Source organism: Tachypleus tridentatus, chromosome 11 (genome assembly GCF_004210375.1).
Source record: "Tachypleus tridentatus isolate NWPU-2018 chromosome 11, ASM421037v1, whole genome shotgun sequence".
In the NCBI taxonomy this organism is placed as follows: Eukaryota; Metazoa; Arthropoda; class Merostomata; order Xiphosura; family Limulidae; genus Tachypleus; species Tachypleus tridentatus.
In genome coordinates this window covers 99,112,987-99,130,187 of record NC_134835.1, presented here as the reverse complement: position 1 = coordinate 99,130,187, position 17,201 = coordinate 99,112,987, and the positions used below count along the sequence as shown (strand labels likewise).

General features: G+C 30.7%; 1 protein-coding gene across 3 annotated transcripts in view; it reads left to right on the top strand.

Annotated features, from left to right (window-relative positions):
- The window catches only part of LOC143232882 (complex I assembly factor ACAD9, mitochondrial-like), a 53,803-nt gene extending 36,840 nt beyond the window's left edge, over nucleotides 1–16,963 (top strand). For 2 of the 3 annotated variants that reach the window (XM_076468891.1, XM_076468892.1), the window contains 9 exons: nucleotides 1,150–1,220; nucleotides 3,867–3,986; nucleotides 7,247–7,375; nucleotides 8,471–8,550; nucleotides 9,643–9,769; nucleotides 12,279–12,356; nucleotides 13,010–13,138; nucleotides 14,728–14,800; nucleotides 16,583–16,963. In XM_076468891.1, coding sequence (XP_076325006.1) covers nucleotides 1,150–1,220; nucleotides 3,867–3,986; nucleotides 7,247–7,375; nucleotides 8,471–8,550; nucleotides 9,643–9,769; nucleotides 12,279–12,356; nucleotides 13,010–13,138; nucleotides 14,728–14,800; nucleotides 16,583–16,686 — 911 coding nt within the window. In that variant the 3' untranslated portion in view covers nucleotides 16,687–16,963. The remainder of the gene's footprint in view (nucleotides 1–1,149; nucleotides 1,221–3,866; nucleotides 3,987–7,246; nucleotides 7,376–8,470; nucleotides 8,551–9,642; nucleotides 9,770–12,278; nucleotides 12,357–13,009; nucleotides 13,139–14,727; nucleotides 14,801–16,582) is intronic. The other variant, XM_076468893.1, reaches the window with a different exon arrangement.
- The last annotated feature ends 238 nt before the right edge of the window (nucleotides 16,964–17,201 follow it).

Below are 17,201 nucleotides of genomic sequence, written 5' to 3'. Positions count from 1 at the left end.
GGTGTCCAAATAATTCAATTTTGGACTAATCTGTCCAAAGAACATTATTCCAGAAATCCTGGTCTTTGTCTACATTCTCTCTGGCAAACTTCAGTCTGGCCTTGATGTTTCTCTTAGAGAGCAAAGGTTTCTTCCTTGCACATATCCCGTGCAAGTAAACTTGTGCAGTCTCTTTCTGATTGTAGAGGTATGTACTTTCACATCAACAGTAGCCAGAGCCTGCTGTAGGTCCCATGATAACATGTTAGGGTGTTTGGAGACCTCTTTTAGCATCTTGCAGTCTGCTCTCGGAGTGAAATTGCTTGGATGACCAGACCTGGGCATATTGGCAGTTGTTTTGAAAGCCCTCCACTTGTCAACTATTTTCCGGACAGTGGAATGGCTGATTTCAAAATCTATTGGGATCTTTTTAAATCCCTTACCAGACTCATAAGCTGCTACAATTTTCTTTTGAAGGCCTCAGACAGCTCTTTTGCTCTCAGCCTGGTGCTCACTCTCACTTCAACAGTCAGGAACTCGCTAAACTAAATGTCTGATGTTTAAATAGGGCAAACCTCATTCAAAATGCTGAGTAATGATCTTCTAATCATGTGCACCTGATGTGATATACCTGTGTGTGAGTTGAGCCATTTTAAGTGGGAATAAATGTGGGGTGTTTTATTATGGGTTTTATCTCAGGTAGAATATGCATTTTTGTAGAATTATATTTACAGAAGATCTTGAAAAGTATTTTCTTCAGGTTTAATTGTTTAGTTATATTCCTATAATCTCTCAGTATTCTTAAAATTGAGATTAAATATCTATATATCCAAAATTGTTACAAAAATACACAGGCTTTCATCGGGTGTCTTAACTTTTTCACATGACTGTATATCTATATTAAAACTCTAGTATGTTGTTTACAGTAATATTAATTTTAAATTAAAGCTTTAACCATTTTACTTTACACAGATATCACTAAATTAGTTCTTCAAAATTGTTTTATTCACAGTGATATATTTAAATTAAAACTAAACTTTTATATACAGATACATATATTTTAAATGAGTTGCAGACTTGTGATGAATGAGTATTTTTAGAATTATAAGCTCATGTTGTTATCAGATAAAAACTAACTTTGTACTCACAATATCAATGATTTCTCTCTAGGTGTAACTGTGGAACATGCTATCAACAGGGTTCAATTCAAAAAACCTCTTACAGATTTTCACATGATTCAGGTGAATTTAAAAAATAAACTACTCAGTGTTTCATATGAACCATAAAGTAAGACCATTTAAGTCTCTCTTTTCATAAATTTTAACTTATCAAACATTATTTTCTCCTAATTTTAACAAAGAGTTAATGTTAAGTACATTTCATGAACAAATGGAGATTTAGAAAAGTATGATTCAACAATATTTTGATTCTATACTCATAAATGAAAATTAAACCTAAAAACAAACTTAATAAGAGAAGCTTAAAATCAATTTAATTTACATTATGAAAAACATAAACCTTTTTAGTTGTAAAATTATTTTTTAAGTTTATCCACCTCTTGCTTATATATAAAGTAACTTCTAGCAATTAAAACTAAAATAAAAAAAAACAAGATATGGAAAAGTAAGTTTCTGAATATAGAAGAAATTTAAAACATTATTTTTATTGTGTTATTGCCCTTATTTGCATTATATGATATTTACTCCATAGTTATCAAATAAAGTGGTTGGTATATAATACTTCAGATTAAAGTTATCCAGATAATATATTTAAACTAAATGTGCTTGTGCAATATCCTCAAAAGTTTTATTGTCAAAGAGTAAACAAGTCCAGTGTTGAGAATTACAAAAGTTGTTGCTTTTGAAGTCATATGCAGTGTGTAGAAGAATGTATGATTCTTCTCATGATTCATGGCCTGTGCACATTTTACAGATGTCACAACAGTACAAATTGCAACATTAAGCATCCTCTATGTGACTTCACTTTAGTGTTCACTGACTGACTGACAAACAACACAATACTGGTTAACTCACTTTTCCTAAATATCCTTTATTGCATGTGACACTAAGTTTTTAATATCTTACATTCAAAATTTTATTGAGCTATATTTTGTTTATGTTGTACCAATTAGTATAACATAAAATCTTAACTAATAATCCATATTTTAATGGTGTATAAGTTTTAGGTTCTTAATTTTACAATGCAGTATTTAAAAAAATTCTGAATTTCCCCTAGGCATCTCATGTTCTATATTTTATCCACCACTCCTCCAAAACATATGAAATTAAACATAAATTACTAACAATAAATTGCCATTGCTCAGACAAACCATAATTTTTATAGCCTTAAATTTTGTTTGATGACACAACTATCAAATAGAAGATCAGACTCATACACTTAAATACATATTACTCGTGATCAGTAGAAAATCAAAGTTTCATCTGTCAAATGAAGTATTGTATAATGTTGTATTCTGAACAGAAACTCCTCAATTTCCCTCAAAATACAACCTTCAATCCTGTGGGAAAGTTAATAACTAGCTTGAATGAATTTGTAATGGTGCTTGTTACATGGTTTAGAAAACCAGAGAAATTGTGATAGTTAAGGGAATTTGTCTGCTTTTTGCATGTTATTATTCTTTGTTCTTTGGTGCATCATCTAATTAAATAAAATTTTTTCAATGCATTACTGCCATTAGTATCAAAACGTAGGGTTAACTGCCCTTCACAAGTGATAGCAAATAACTAAAATATAGAAATGGGGATATTTTAGGCTCAGATCAGATTAGGTAAAATAAATGCTAATATAATAAAAATGTCTCACAGGGCATGCACAGAAAGCACCTCTTAGTAGCTTGTGGTTAATGTAATGTAATAGCATAAAGTGAACTGTACATACCCCTAGTGATTTACAGCTTATGATGGCACAGATATTAGTTGGGCATGATTCAAAGGACAATAAATTAAAAATTTAATATATAAATAGATGTATACCACTACAAGCTTAAAGCTACTTGGGATAGATGAATGTAGTTTCATGCTACAATTTGAAGTCATTCTAGAAAGTAAAAAAAAAAATGAGTAATTTAAATTAATTTGATTTTTTTTGTTGTCGGTGGTGGCAGAAGTTGGTTAAATTGATTAATCTTTTTTTGAGATAGGGTAGAGAAATTAATAGATAAAATATAAAGTTTTACTGGAGAAAAACTTTAATGTACTTAGTGATTACACAAAGGAAATTGAGATATTTGAGATGAGGAAAAATATTTTTATACTAATGTAAATTGCTTTTCACATTCAAAACAAATACTCAACATAATCATTGACAAATCTTTAGTTTGTTAAAATTGCTAAAATATGATGTTTTGTATGTGAGAGGCTTATAATGTTAACTGAAAGAATATACGCACTATAATGAGAGTATTAAATCTATAAAGACTTTAAACGTTAAGACACGCGACTCGTACTCTGAGGGTCACAGGTTCAAATCCCTGTCACAGCAAACATGTTTGCCCTTTCAGCCATGGGGGCATTATAATGTGATGGTCAATCCTACTATTCCTTGGTAAAATAGTAGCCCAACAGTTGGCAGTGGGTGGTGATGACTAGCTGCCTTCCCTCTAGTCTTGCACTACTAAATTAGGGATGGCTAGCACAAATGACCCTCATGTAGTTTTGCACAAAATTTCAAACAAACCAAACCTAGCATAAATCAAACAAGCATGAGAACAATCAATTTTAATCAATTGAGGAATGATATAAAGAAACAATAATAAGTGAAGATGTGTCTAAACACTCATTCTGTAATGTAAAACTTACTCTAAGATTATTATTACACAGTTGTATCAGATGTGTTGCTTTAATTTTTTTTAATTTCTTGTTTTGCAGGAAAAGATAGCAAAGATAACATGTAATATTTATGCTGTAGAGAGCATGGCATATTTAACAGCTGGACTATTAGATTCACTGGAGAGTCCTGATTGTTCTATGGAGGCAGCTATGGTCAAGGTAAGTGATTTTTTTTTTTATATCTCTAATAATAACACTGGGGAACACTCATTTTGTTGCATTTAAAAAAAGACCTTTCTATAGTCAATTTGAGTGTGTTGATTTCAAATCTGAAGTCGATTTTTGTCTGCAAGCTACAGATTTTATGCAATTTGACATTTTTATTTATTTTTTAATTTTTCGTTATTATAGGAAATTATAGGAATAGCTTATCAATTTGTTTGTGTATTTTATTCAGGTAGGAATTTGCGTTTGTAACTTTTGCGTTTGTACACTTCATCTGGACAATCTCGTTTAATGCTCCAGCAGTAGTCAGCCATCATACTTTTGTCCCAGCGCCCTTGGTAGCGTTCTTCCATGACCTTTAGGTCTTGGTGGAATCGTTCTCCTTGTTCGTCACTCACAGCCAACAGGTTGTCAGGGAACTTATCAAGGTGGCTGTTCAACCAATGAAGCTTGATGCTCATGTTTCACCCGAGATCACGAAAAGCGAGGAGCATTCTGTTCACAAGTTCACTGTAGTTCTCCGCCTTATTTTTTCCAAGAAAGTTCTGAACGACTGCCACAAAGGATAACCATGCTGCCTTTTCTAAAGCGGTCATCTTAGCAACAAACTGATCATCACGAATTAGGGTTCGAATCTGTGGGCCATCAAACATGCCTGCTTTGATCTTCTCAAATGATATCCCTGGTAAAGCTGTGATGATGTGTTGGAAACATTCACCTTCGGTTTCCAGTGCCTTGACAAACTGCTTCATCAAACCTAATTTGATGTGAAGAGGAGGAAAGATGATCTTATCTCTGCTTACAATTGGGTCTTGTATGATATTTGGCATGCCTGCTTCAAGGGTGTCACGAATAGGCCAGTCCTTCTGGACCCAATGTCTGTCTCGTGCTCAGCTGTCCCACATACAGAGGAAACGTGGAAACTTGGTGAAACCTTTCTGTTTTCCAAGAAGAAAGTTGACCATCTTTAAGTCTACACAAATGATCCAATTGTGCTCATGATATTTTAATAAGTCCATGACCATTCTCATATCATCATAGTCTTCCCGCAAATTCACTGAGTGACCGACAGGTACTGCTCCATAAACATTCCCATTATGTAAAAGAACACACTTTAGACTGCGTTTGAACTGTCTAAAAAGAGTCTCCATTCAGCAGGACTATAGTAAGGTACACCCAGTTCTTTGAGAAGCCCTTGGATGTCATGGCAGTAAACAAACTGTCTGTCTTCTGAAAAGAAGGTCACTAAAAGCTGGTCACGCTTTCTGAAATATGATACTTTAACAGAGTGATCAACAAGATTTCTGCCTTGTAATCTTGATGCCAAAAGCTCTGCTGCTTTCTTTGAAAGACCTAAATCCCGCACTAAATCATTCAGTTCAGCCTGGGGAAGAGGCTTGGGGAAGGGGAAAGGTTCAGTGTCTGAAGAACAGTTTTCCGATTGTGTACACTTTTCTGACAATTCACTGTCACAACTGTCTTGTTTGCTTGTATCATGTCCAATGTCTTTATCGTCCAATGAAGGCAAGCCTTTGAAAACTGGAACAGGAACTTCTTCAGAGTGCGGAGCAGGCTGAATAGCTGAGGGAATGTTCGGATACGTAATCTTATGTCGGTTTTTCTTCCAACACCCGTTGTGTTTACCTTGCAGAAATAACAGTCAGTTACATAGTTGGTGGGTTCGCGCCAAATCATTGGAACACCAAAAGGCAAACCATTGCGTTTTCCTTTGGTCCAGTCTCGAAGCATTTCCTCACAATTGTGGCACACAACATCTTGATCACCAAGATGAACTTCAAAATATGCCTTGTAGGCACGCTTGACGAACGAGGATATGTTACGTCTCTGACGATTGAGTGTGTAGCATCCACATATGTAGCAGAAGGCATCAGGCTTGTTTCTGCAATGATATCTATTTTTGGAACCCATGTTTGATCTGAAACAAAAGAAGAATGATCAAAATATTAGAAGCTATCTATATATATAGACGTGAAAATGCTTATACATGGTTTACGCAAGTTCACATTTGTACAATTTCATTAACCTCAAATTGCATACAAACTAGAGCTTGTAGAGAAAAACTAATTTCAGATTTGAAATCAGCGCCTAAAACTCCTTCAGAATCAGTTAAAATATCCAATGCAAATCAAAGTTACTGAAAAAGTGTTCCCCAGTGTAATAAATACATACATATTTATTTTTTTCTCAAGATATCTTCTAGTTTGAAAAATTAAAGACCAATTAATTTAAAAATTATTTTCATTACTTACGAATATTCAATCTTTGAATTTACTGCATTTTTCTCTCTCAACTTTTGTGATAAGCTAATTCTAGTGGTAATTTATTTCCAACAAACTACATATATTCTTGATATGATGTAACTCAGTACTCATATATATTGTTATTTTAAGCATTTGCAAGGTACAATGTTTCAGAGTAATGTAAAGACTGTAATATTAAAATTGAAATTTTTTGCTGATGACAGCTATACACGAATAGTTAGGATACCACACTTCTGACTCTTAAAAAAATATAAGAAAAATAAAGGTAATACTTAACTATGCTGAAAAAATATGTTGCAGAAAGAAAAGAAGTGAAGTCAGATAATTGGCCTGGGGTACATTTATATAAATTGGCTAGTAACAAAAGTAACCTGTTTATTGCTATTAAAGATAGGCTTGTGAATGTTATAGGATTAGTAATTCTCTATTCTCTACTTTCTATCCCAGAATGCATTACATTTGATTTATGTTATGAAGTATGTTAGGAAACTAATTGTTACAGTGGAGCCTTCTCTTTGCTTGTTTGAAATTTAAAAGATTAGATGAATCATTATTGTTAAATACATCCTGTAATGAGTTTATTATTTTTAAATGGCTTAAAAACATCAAATTATATTGTTGTGTAGGAACAATGTCTGAGAAATGCTTGGAAATGTTCTTTATAGGTTGTTTTCATTAATAACTAGTTTGTACCTCATTCTGAGCAGGATTATTCATCTTTCATCATAAAACACTGTACTTTTTCATTAATTCTAGGAAATGAATGAAAACTAAACTTGTACAATTTTATATAAAACAGCTAATGTATTGTCAGAAAAAAAATCATTGAAGAGTAAAACAGTTATCTGCTATTGTTGTAATTGCTTACACTTTGTGTTTTCACATGTTAAGATTACTAACTGTTCAATTACAAAATCTTTATTAAAAATTATTTTATATGTTAGACTTATTTTCAGCATATTTCTTATGCAGGTTGCTAGCTCAGAAGTTGCATGGTGGAGTATTAGTGAATGTCTTCAGATTCTTGGAGGTCTTGGTTACATGAAAGACTACCCATTTGAGAGGTATCTCCGAGACTCGAGAATTATGATGATTTTTGAGGTGATATAAATAGCCTTATAATTAACAGTAGTTTCAGAGAATATATGGGTTCCTAAAATTTTTGTGATATATTACGTTTTTTGTGTTCTACATTTTGCAAAAAGCTATATATGTTATATATAAGTATCAATGAACATGTTACTATTTAATTTTAATATTTAACACTTCAGGAAGGAAATTTTTTCTTTTGTGTTTAAATTGGGAAATTATTTTCACTTTATTACCACAAGTGTTACTTCTTACTTTAACTCATGTTCCCAAATGTAAAATAGTAGAAGTAATCATATTAAAAACATTAAGCACATGGTGTTAAAAAGTAAAAATTGTGTTTAAAAAAAAAAGTGGCATATAGTAATAATAATAATGGTTGCTGTCTCTTTGTTATAAGTAGTTTGGAATTAGGGGTGATGCCACACTACCTAAAAGGTGCACTGATAAATGTGCTACATAAAAACTACCATTGAAAGAATATAAAAATTATATGCTTTGGTTAATGCTAAACTCTTCTAGCATCTAAATAAATAATACGTGTATATACTAATAATAGTAAAGTTTGGTTCTCACCCTTCCAAAAAAATTCTCTCAAAATTTTATATTTCTTCTCAAATATGAAGACTGTATTTTAATGATGTATTTTGTGTAACAAGTTTTGTTTGAATAACTTGAGTTTGACACCTGTAACAAAAATAGCCAACTGACTAGAGTTTATTAATGCAAGAATGCATCCACCCCAAAGCTAGGTTAAATATATATTTTTAGCCATCAGTACAAAAAAGCATTGTTATTGAAGGATACCTCAGTATGACACAAATAACTTGAAATAAATGCATTGATACTATATTTTTCATAAAGTACTTGTGGATATTAGTTTTAAATTCTACAATTTTTGCAGTTTCCAATTGCATAATTTTTCTTTGAAAAGTCCTAAATTCAATCTAATTTATATAACATTTGCATTCTTTTTACAATCTGAGACCCTAAATAGAATTTCTTCACTGAAATAAATTTTATATGATACAATTGAAAGTGGTATAGAATCCTTCTATCATACTGCAGTATCTCTGAAAAGCATCATTGTACTCGTGTTTCTTGCAGGGAACCAATGAGATTCTACGACTTTATATTTCCCTGGTGGGATGTCAACATGCTGGGGTCAAACTTCATGATGTTGTCAGGTTAGTAAAATATGGAGTATTGTGTTTTATTTTGTTTGCAATCATTGTTATGTAAATTTGTAATTGTACATGTAAAGAAAATTCTCATTGTGGAAAATATACCAATCAGTTTATATTCTTTTCGATGAAGTATTGTACTTCACTAATATTGATTAGTTCCTTTTAAATATCTAAATGTTATTCACTACTGATACAAAAATAATCTATTAAAACAAATATTTTAAAATTTTAGATATTAAATCAAATGCCATAAGAAAAAAAATTTAGAAAAATGTTAGGTAAAGGAAAATATCCCATACATTTTAACACAAATTCTGTCATAGTGAAGGGTATACCTAAAGAAATACTGTAAAAAATCATTAAAACAAAAAGTGTCTTGAAGAAATATAGTGAAGAGAAAATCAATATTCCAGATGTATTGAGGGGAAAAGTTATTTTTGTAAATATATATATGTATTATAAACTCATACAAGTAATTTCTTTGCAGTGGTGTATCTACATGGCACTTAAAATTTGTTTAGGCAGAATTAGAGTAAATTAATCTATAAGACATTTTTCCCCTTTTTATTAGCTATGCAGGGCACATGTTTACCTGATTTAATTTTATTACTCATCAGAATCTCTACCAGCTTACCCTCAAATTAAAATTACTTTATGCAACATTAGATTAAATTAATCTGTGAAACCTTGGGCATAGTCAGAATGCCGATCTGCAGTAGTACAGAAAGACACTTTTATTTAAGCACCAATACTAAATTATAATGGTAATTATGATGCAGTTTTGTCATAAATGTAGTATGATATGAAGGATAATGATTTTTGTAAATCATTAAATAGCAAAGAGTGAAAACATTTCCATTTAAATCCTTAGTTGGAAACCTTTAAAGTATCATCAATGTTTTTTTCCTCGGATTTCAGAAGTGATGGACTAAATTTAACATTAGATGGATTGGGACTAAGTACATTTTTTAGACTTAGTATGGATAGTCCTCTATAAGCCTTCTTTTTTGAGTAGTCCATTAACACCAGCTCAATCCATTTAAAATTTTTAAAGTAGAGCAAATAACAGATTATGTTTTGCATTTCTTGCAGAAAATTACGTAACCCATTCATGAATCCAGGCTTTATCATTAAAAAGATTTTGCAGAGGAGCCAACAAAAGAATGACAGAGTGAAACTAAAAATGGACTTGCGGGGACATGTACATCCATCCTTAGGAGTAGGTATCAAGATTTTTAGAATGTTCTTGATCAAGAAGTCTTTTATTTTCAACACCAAAAGTGTTTAATATGTGGCAAATTTTCTTTTCAGAGATCGAGTGATTTTGTTACATAAAATGGTTTTAATACTCCAGTGCTATTCACCATTTACATTTAGTCTCTGGTATTATTTAAAATGTTAATGATAACAAAAACACTATCTCTTGTGTATCCTTTTTTTGTTGTTTGTTTTACAACTCTTAAAAAATGTATTTACACTTTGATATGCACATATTTCAGACTATTCAAGTAAGTTATATATTGTCTGTCTGAAGTAGCCCGTTTGTCTCATTTGACATACAATTGTATTCTGGCATATCATTTTTTGAGGTAAGATGTATCTTATTACCAACAGACTATTTCTACTAAGTTTTGGTGAATATATTATTTATATTATCCCCCCCTCTTTCTTATTCTATTTCTGTAATATCACCTTCCATGTTGTTGAATTTTCTAATCACACTCTAGGTTACAGTATCATTATTGCATTAAACTTTAGGCAGTTATGGTTATATATGTTCTGACTTGTTGTAAATTATTACATAATGTATATTCATGTTTATTTCTTGCTTTTATCTTCTAGGTTACCGTAAATTTTTTTTCACATCAGGCTCTGAGTAATTATGTTTTTATCACTTCTGATGAAATCATGCACTTGTCATGTCTTAAATAACAAAGTTCTGTGTCTCAGATGAGCAGATTTGTGTTTTAACATGCATTGGATAGCTGTGGTTTAATTTTGGTATGCTATATTTTAATGTTGTATCTTGGGCAACTAAGTACTCTTGGGTTAATATCACACTTCACCATTTTCATATCATGCTTCATGTAATCAGGTTTTTTTTTTGTCATGGAGCAGGTGTTATTGACATGTTTAAAGGAGCCATCGTTATGCTTTATTTAACCTGGCTCTTATTTTTATCATACTCCACATAATGGTTTTGTTTTGCACACCTGTAAATAACTAGGTTCCATACTGTCATGTCATATCTCGGGTATCCAGGCTTCTTAGTACCTTATGTCCCAGTTGACTAGGTTTTTAAACCCTCTGGTTATGGACACACTCTAAATGACGAAGTTCAAAACCCAAAAGTGACTACTGGCAATTTGTGAAATAGAAAATATGATAAGCATGTTTAACAAGTTTGTCTAATTTTCTAGTTCATGGGTCCATGAACAAATGAGATTGAAGACTATAGAAATTATGCTATGCTTGAGTAATATTTATATTATAACGAGTAATTTACGTTAAGTGTACTTCTTGGAAGTGTGGTAAATAAATTGGAGAAAGAAGACCACGAGAGAAATGTTGCAATTCTCATTTTAAATATTTTCTTATAAAATTAAGAATTGAAAACTAATATAAAATTTGATTTATTAACAACATTTTGATGACAAGTTTATTTGTATACAATGATGATAAAGTAGTTTAAGTTTTTAATATAACTCTCTAATGTCATAACATGCACACTTTGAAGTTCCTGTAGTGAGAGGATTTATCGTATCTCAGGTATCCAGTTTCTTTAATACATTATCATGGGTAATTGTAGGTTTTTAGTTTACCTGTACAGCTAAATTTTTTTTTTAAATATATTTTTCTAATTCATCATCCAGCAATGTATGTTTTTCTTGTCAATGTTTTTGTAACTGTGTTTAACCATCTCTTTTCAACTTTACTTTCATTTATGAGGCTAATGTTTTATTGTTATTTAGTCATTTGTTCATCTAATTGTGATTTTGTCTCATACCTTTCTACATATTTCTCTTCTTAACAGCCACTTTACGTATATTCGTTTGTTGTGTTGTAGATTTGTTCCAGGTAATCATGTTTTTGTGTTAATCTTGTTGGTAACTATATTTTAACACATTTAAAAATTGTTTTCAAATCACATTCCTTCCATGTTACCATATTTTGAGCTCTTTGCATGTGTTTGTATCCATGACAACCTTGTTATTCATGCTCATCACCATATCCTAGATGAGCATGTTCTTGCTTTCTTTATTTCTCCTGTTTATTTGACTTAATATGTCACTATATTACCTGTGTTCAGTAACCCCTGAGGTAATTGTGTTGTTGTCTTTAAGCCTTCATTATTTTTCTGTCATCTGATTTATAGTTTTAATCTTGTCAAAATTTTATCACCTTTCAGGAAATATTTTTATTGTAATTTTTATCATTTTTACTCATCATATTACCATGTAATCATTCTCTATGGAAATAATATATCTTGGAAATGTGTTCACTATTCATGCTGTGTATTAATATTATTCAATCAACCTGTGATAACTTTCTTATCTTGTAGCATTGTTGGTTCCTTAGGTACTTATTTTCTCTCATAAGATAGTTATGTTACACTTATTTATAACCTCTTGCTAACTGTGTTGTTCTCATGTGACAACATTAACTTTCCTTTTAATGTTATTCATGAGATCATGTTATGTAAACCTGATATTATTTTCCATTCCCAGGTTCCAGCAGAATGGCTTGAATATTCAGTAACAAGGTTACAGTATGGAGTGGAGCTTGTGCTAGCAAGACATGGCAAAGTAATATATGTAATTTTGTAGATACTTCCAACTTTAAATTGTAATACATTGAAAAACAATTTGCTTTCAGTGGGGGGAGAAAATATTGAATTAGGTTGTGGTTGCTCTCTGTCTGCAAGTATACATCCTGTAAAATACAATAATGTGTGTGTGTATAATTTGTTTTTCTAACTCAAAAACAAGCTGAAACAAAAATCCTGCATCAACTGAAAAGATCCCAGGGTACAAGCTACAATGTGGGATTATAAAATGTACCCTAGGTTTTGGAGGTAACTGTAGAAGTAGGACCCACATAGTGGTGAGGATATGGGGATACACAGTCTCTTTTCAGTTGATGCAGCATTTTTGTTTTATTTATTTTTTCAGCTTGTTTTTGAGTTAGAATAACAAATTATATAATTAGTCAGAGGTTTGGATTTCCTGTTTTTAATGCAGTCCTTCCTTATAATTTTACTTATTTTACTTCATTAAAATATAATTATTTTCACTGAAATATATATATCCACGTGTGTATCAGCAACTGTAGTGTCATATATATATATATATATATATATATATATATATATGTGCATCAGCAGCTGTAGTGCCAAATATAAATGAAAATATAGTTGCTGCCTAAAATGTACAAGTTAATTATTAGATTTGATGTATAGGTAATTGTTGACCACCAAATGGAATTGAGGAGACTAGCTGATGTTGCTATTGATGTGTATGCAATGACAGCAGTTTTGGCCAGAGCTTCTCGTTCATACTGCATTGGGTTGAAGTATGCTGATCATGAGGTAGCATTGTGCTTGTGTGTTTTCTACACTCTAGGATTTTGAGAAGTTGTTGGTAGTTCTAGAATTGTTTTATCTACATTAAATCACTGTAAACTTAATGTTTTATTTTTTCTGTAACATGTTAAATAACAGTAACTCATTTCTTTCTATCATAATCTTATCATGTCTGTTGTATCCAGCTGGCCTTGAAAGGTCATGGTATTAGGAGTGGGTGTAAAAGATATTAATATAACCTCTTCTTCACTTTCCCTTAAATTCTTGTAATTACTAATGTAGTACTTTCTCTTTTATGCTGCAGTCACTTGGCTCACTCTGATTCACCAGTTCTTCTGATAAAAGAAATGAGTTAATTCAAAAAATTAGTAGTTAATACTTTATAGAATAAAATAAATTAGGAAATAAATAATAGAATGTTAAAAACTTGTAACTCTAACTCTGTACTGGAACATGAGAAAACAAAAAATGACATTTGATTTGAATCTAGCTCCCATTGCAAGAGTTATTGTTGAGAAATCTAGTAATATGGAATAATTTTTCAACATCTTACTATGTTATATTGCATCCAGTCTAAATAGCCCTGATGTTAGGTGAAAGGCCTAGATATAGTGTAGTTAACATACTATTGTACATTCTTTTTTCACTTCCACGTATAAGTTCTTATCAATAACTTTTGAATAGCTTTGAGAAGTTTTATTGTATCTTTTGACATTTCTAGTCTTACTAATATGCAATACCATACTGAAGTTTAATTTTATCATCTAAAGCCAAATCCTGCCAAGTTGTACCCCTACATATTGTGAAACAGTTCAACATTAAAGTCCTATGATTCCTAGACTTGTTTAGTGTACCCTCTTTAACTTAGAATAACTCTTACTCTAAACCTTTAAGCTTCCCAAGAAATCTGCTTTAGATAAAGATGTGATATATACTGGAGTCAGTGTTTGGCTTCTCTAAAATATTGATTTATTCATTTATTAAATTTTCCCTTTTTTTAACTTTCAAGCTACATTACTTAAGCAAAGCCCTTTTCTGTCTTTAAAGTCTTGCCTCAATACTTGGTGAGAGGCTTTTAAGACCAGTTTTCTTTATATGTTAATTTTGAAGTAGTTTAATCTGTGTACTGCAGTTTTCAGCCCTGAAAATTTTTCTTTTTTATTGTTTTAGCTTTGTTTTGTAAGAATGGTTTGATATATGCTTTTTTTTTTTAAATACATGATAAAAATTAAAGAGGAAAAGAAAATTTTGAAACCAATTTATCACTATTTAAATTATTGTTGATTAACTTTTGTCTGATTTTATATATTTTTGATTCTTGCGACAAGAATTTAAATACTTATGGTTTAAATAATAAACCCAAAGGACGTCTCTAATATTTCAAGAAATGTACAAAATTAAGCTCCTTCAACAAAGGTACTGTAGAAATAGTTTTTTATGTACAATACTTTTCTGAATAATTTTCAGTTTTATTCTGTTACTCAAGACAGATTTGTTCTTATGTAGTATTTTTAGTTCATTGTGATAAAGAAAGTATTTCTGTAGTAAGATAGAATTTTTTCCATTTACTACATAAAAATATACAATGTTTTTAGGTGAAAATAGCAGGCACATTCTGTGGAGATGCCATGAAAAGAGTAAGAGAAAATGTGAAAGAGTTGGAAGAAGGTTTGTTATGACTAGTTTTAGTTTATTATACATTTTAGTTTTAAACATTTTTTGTGCTTTTAATAACTTTTGAGTAGTCAGTTTCATTTGGAAAACATAAATTTCTTCAGTAGATGATTCTGAAGTTGAAATATTGAAATTATTGGAAGAAATAGGGTAGGTTTGGTTTCACTGTGTATAAAAACAAGAGATGGAATGGCTTAAGTGTTTTTCTACCCATTCAAGTTAAAGCTGTTTTAAAACATCTTTCTAACATAAATCAAATTGCACGGATTTTTCATAACTAATTCTTTAATACCTGACGTGTTGTAATAACTTTTTTATATGCATTATTGCATCTTAATAAATATTTTTAGGTATTTCAGATACATTGTTGTTATCTTAACAGGCTTCTAAAATATTTAATATACATTTTAAATTTTAGGAAGACTGTTCATATATTTGATATTCATTGTTACATTTTGATTTATATTATATCTTGTTAAGATTCTTATGCATTGTTGTGCCATTATTAGCTTCCCACTTATTTGTTTTACATTACTATATGTTTGTAAGCTTCTTAGTTGTGTGATTACATTGTTATGTTTTGAAAGAGCTTCTGTAATATTAAGATTAAATAATCTTGCTTTAAAGATATCTTTGGTATTTAAAATACAAGCAGGTATTGCTAATTTTTTGCTTCTGTGTCTAAATTGTAAAAACAAAACAATCAAATTTCATTACTTCTCTATCCAAATTTCAAATTACATTTTTGTATGGTCACATTGTTCATTTTAGACTGATGTGATTAAGTCAGATATGGTTATTAGGTATTTTCTGTCTTTCTTGCAAATAATCCAAGAATTAATAAATAATTGGATTAACCATGTTTCTCTTAAATAGGGCATACAGCATGCAGTGGTACAAATAGCACAGCTTCTGAAACTGTTTTGTGTAGTGAAAGTCATTCTGATATTTTATCTTTAAATACATTTTATAATGAATTAAACTGTTTGTTTAGACCTGAATAACAGTCATTTGTGATTTTTAGCCAAAAGTTTGTGCCATAACCAAATACTTTATAATGACTTACTTGGGTTTTTAAAAGTTCTCTTAAAAGTACTGGTTGTAACCTGATTTAATTATTATATGTAAGGACATTATTTTTTTGTGTTTAAGATTTATTTTGTTTTAGTTTAGATTTTGTCTTAAGTTTAGGAAGTGTTAATATATCACTTTTGTTTCATTTTTAAAAGGCATGGTGATTAGGACACTCAGCTTTCAATCTGAGGATCATGAGTTCAAATTCTTATCATTAAACATGCTTACCCCTTCAGCTGTGGGGGCATTACAAGATGATGGCCAATCCCACTATTTGTTGGTAAAAGAGTATTCTAAGAGTTGGCAGTGGGTTGTATTGACCAGTTGCTTTCCTTCTAATCTATCACTGCTAACTTAGAATAGCTAGTACAGATAGCCCTTGTGTAGTATTGCAAAATTTAAATCAAACCAAATTGCCTTTAGAAATTGAGATGTGTGATGTAAACAATTTGTGATCAGTGAAAATAAAAAAATTACACTTACAATTTAAGGATTATACAAGTAGTCGATTTTCTACAAAGGAAGAAAGTGTTTCTTTAAATATATTGTAATTCAACTTAAAGTTAGGATATGTAAAAATATTTATTCTTAAGTTAGTATGCATACATGTTTCTATATAAAAACTGAGTATCAAGAGATGACTAATATTCATAAGTTAATGTTCTCAATGTTCATAATTAATATGTACTCATTGTTTTGCAGGACCATATTTGAATAATGACAGGAATTACCAGGAGCTTGCCTCTACCATTTTTAAGAATAAAGGGTATGCAGCAGCACACCCATTGACAAGGAACTGGTACTAATAATTAAAAATAATTTGGGATTAACTTACAGTAGTGAGCTTGTTAATACAACATATATAATTTTATAAGACAGATTTCCGATAGTTATTCGACTCCAGAACTTCACAGATAAAACTTGTGAGAAACAGTTTTGACAATGTTTCAGACATGTTTGGTTGTGTCTACTTATCTAAATAATAATTTAGAAATATATCAAGATGATTTACATTTTAAATAGTGTTGTATGTTGTGTTTAATTAATTGAATTAAAAGTAAAATTGTTGTTGATTTCTTAAAATATTGGGCTTCTACTTTTTTTTTTAATCATCTGTGTTTCTGTATTTTCTTTTCAAGAACACTTAGTAATCAAACATGTAAAGTTTTTGATATAGCTGCTTACTGGAATATTACATTTGTTTGGGTACAAAGTTTCATCTTTATCAGTGAGGCATGATCACATACAAAAATTCAAATAGACTTTGAATGTTGTGCATAATCATGTCTCACTATTGGAAATGATATGTTGTGCCCAAAAG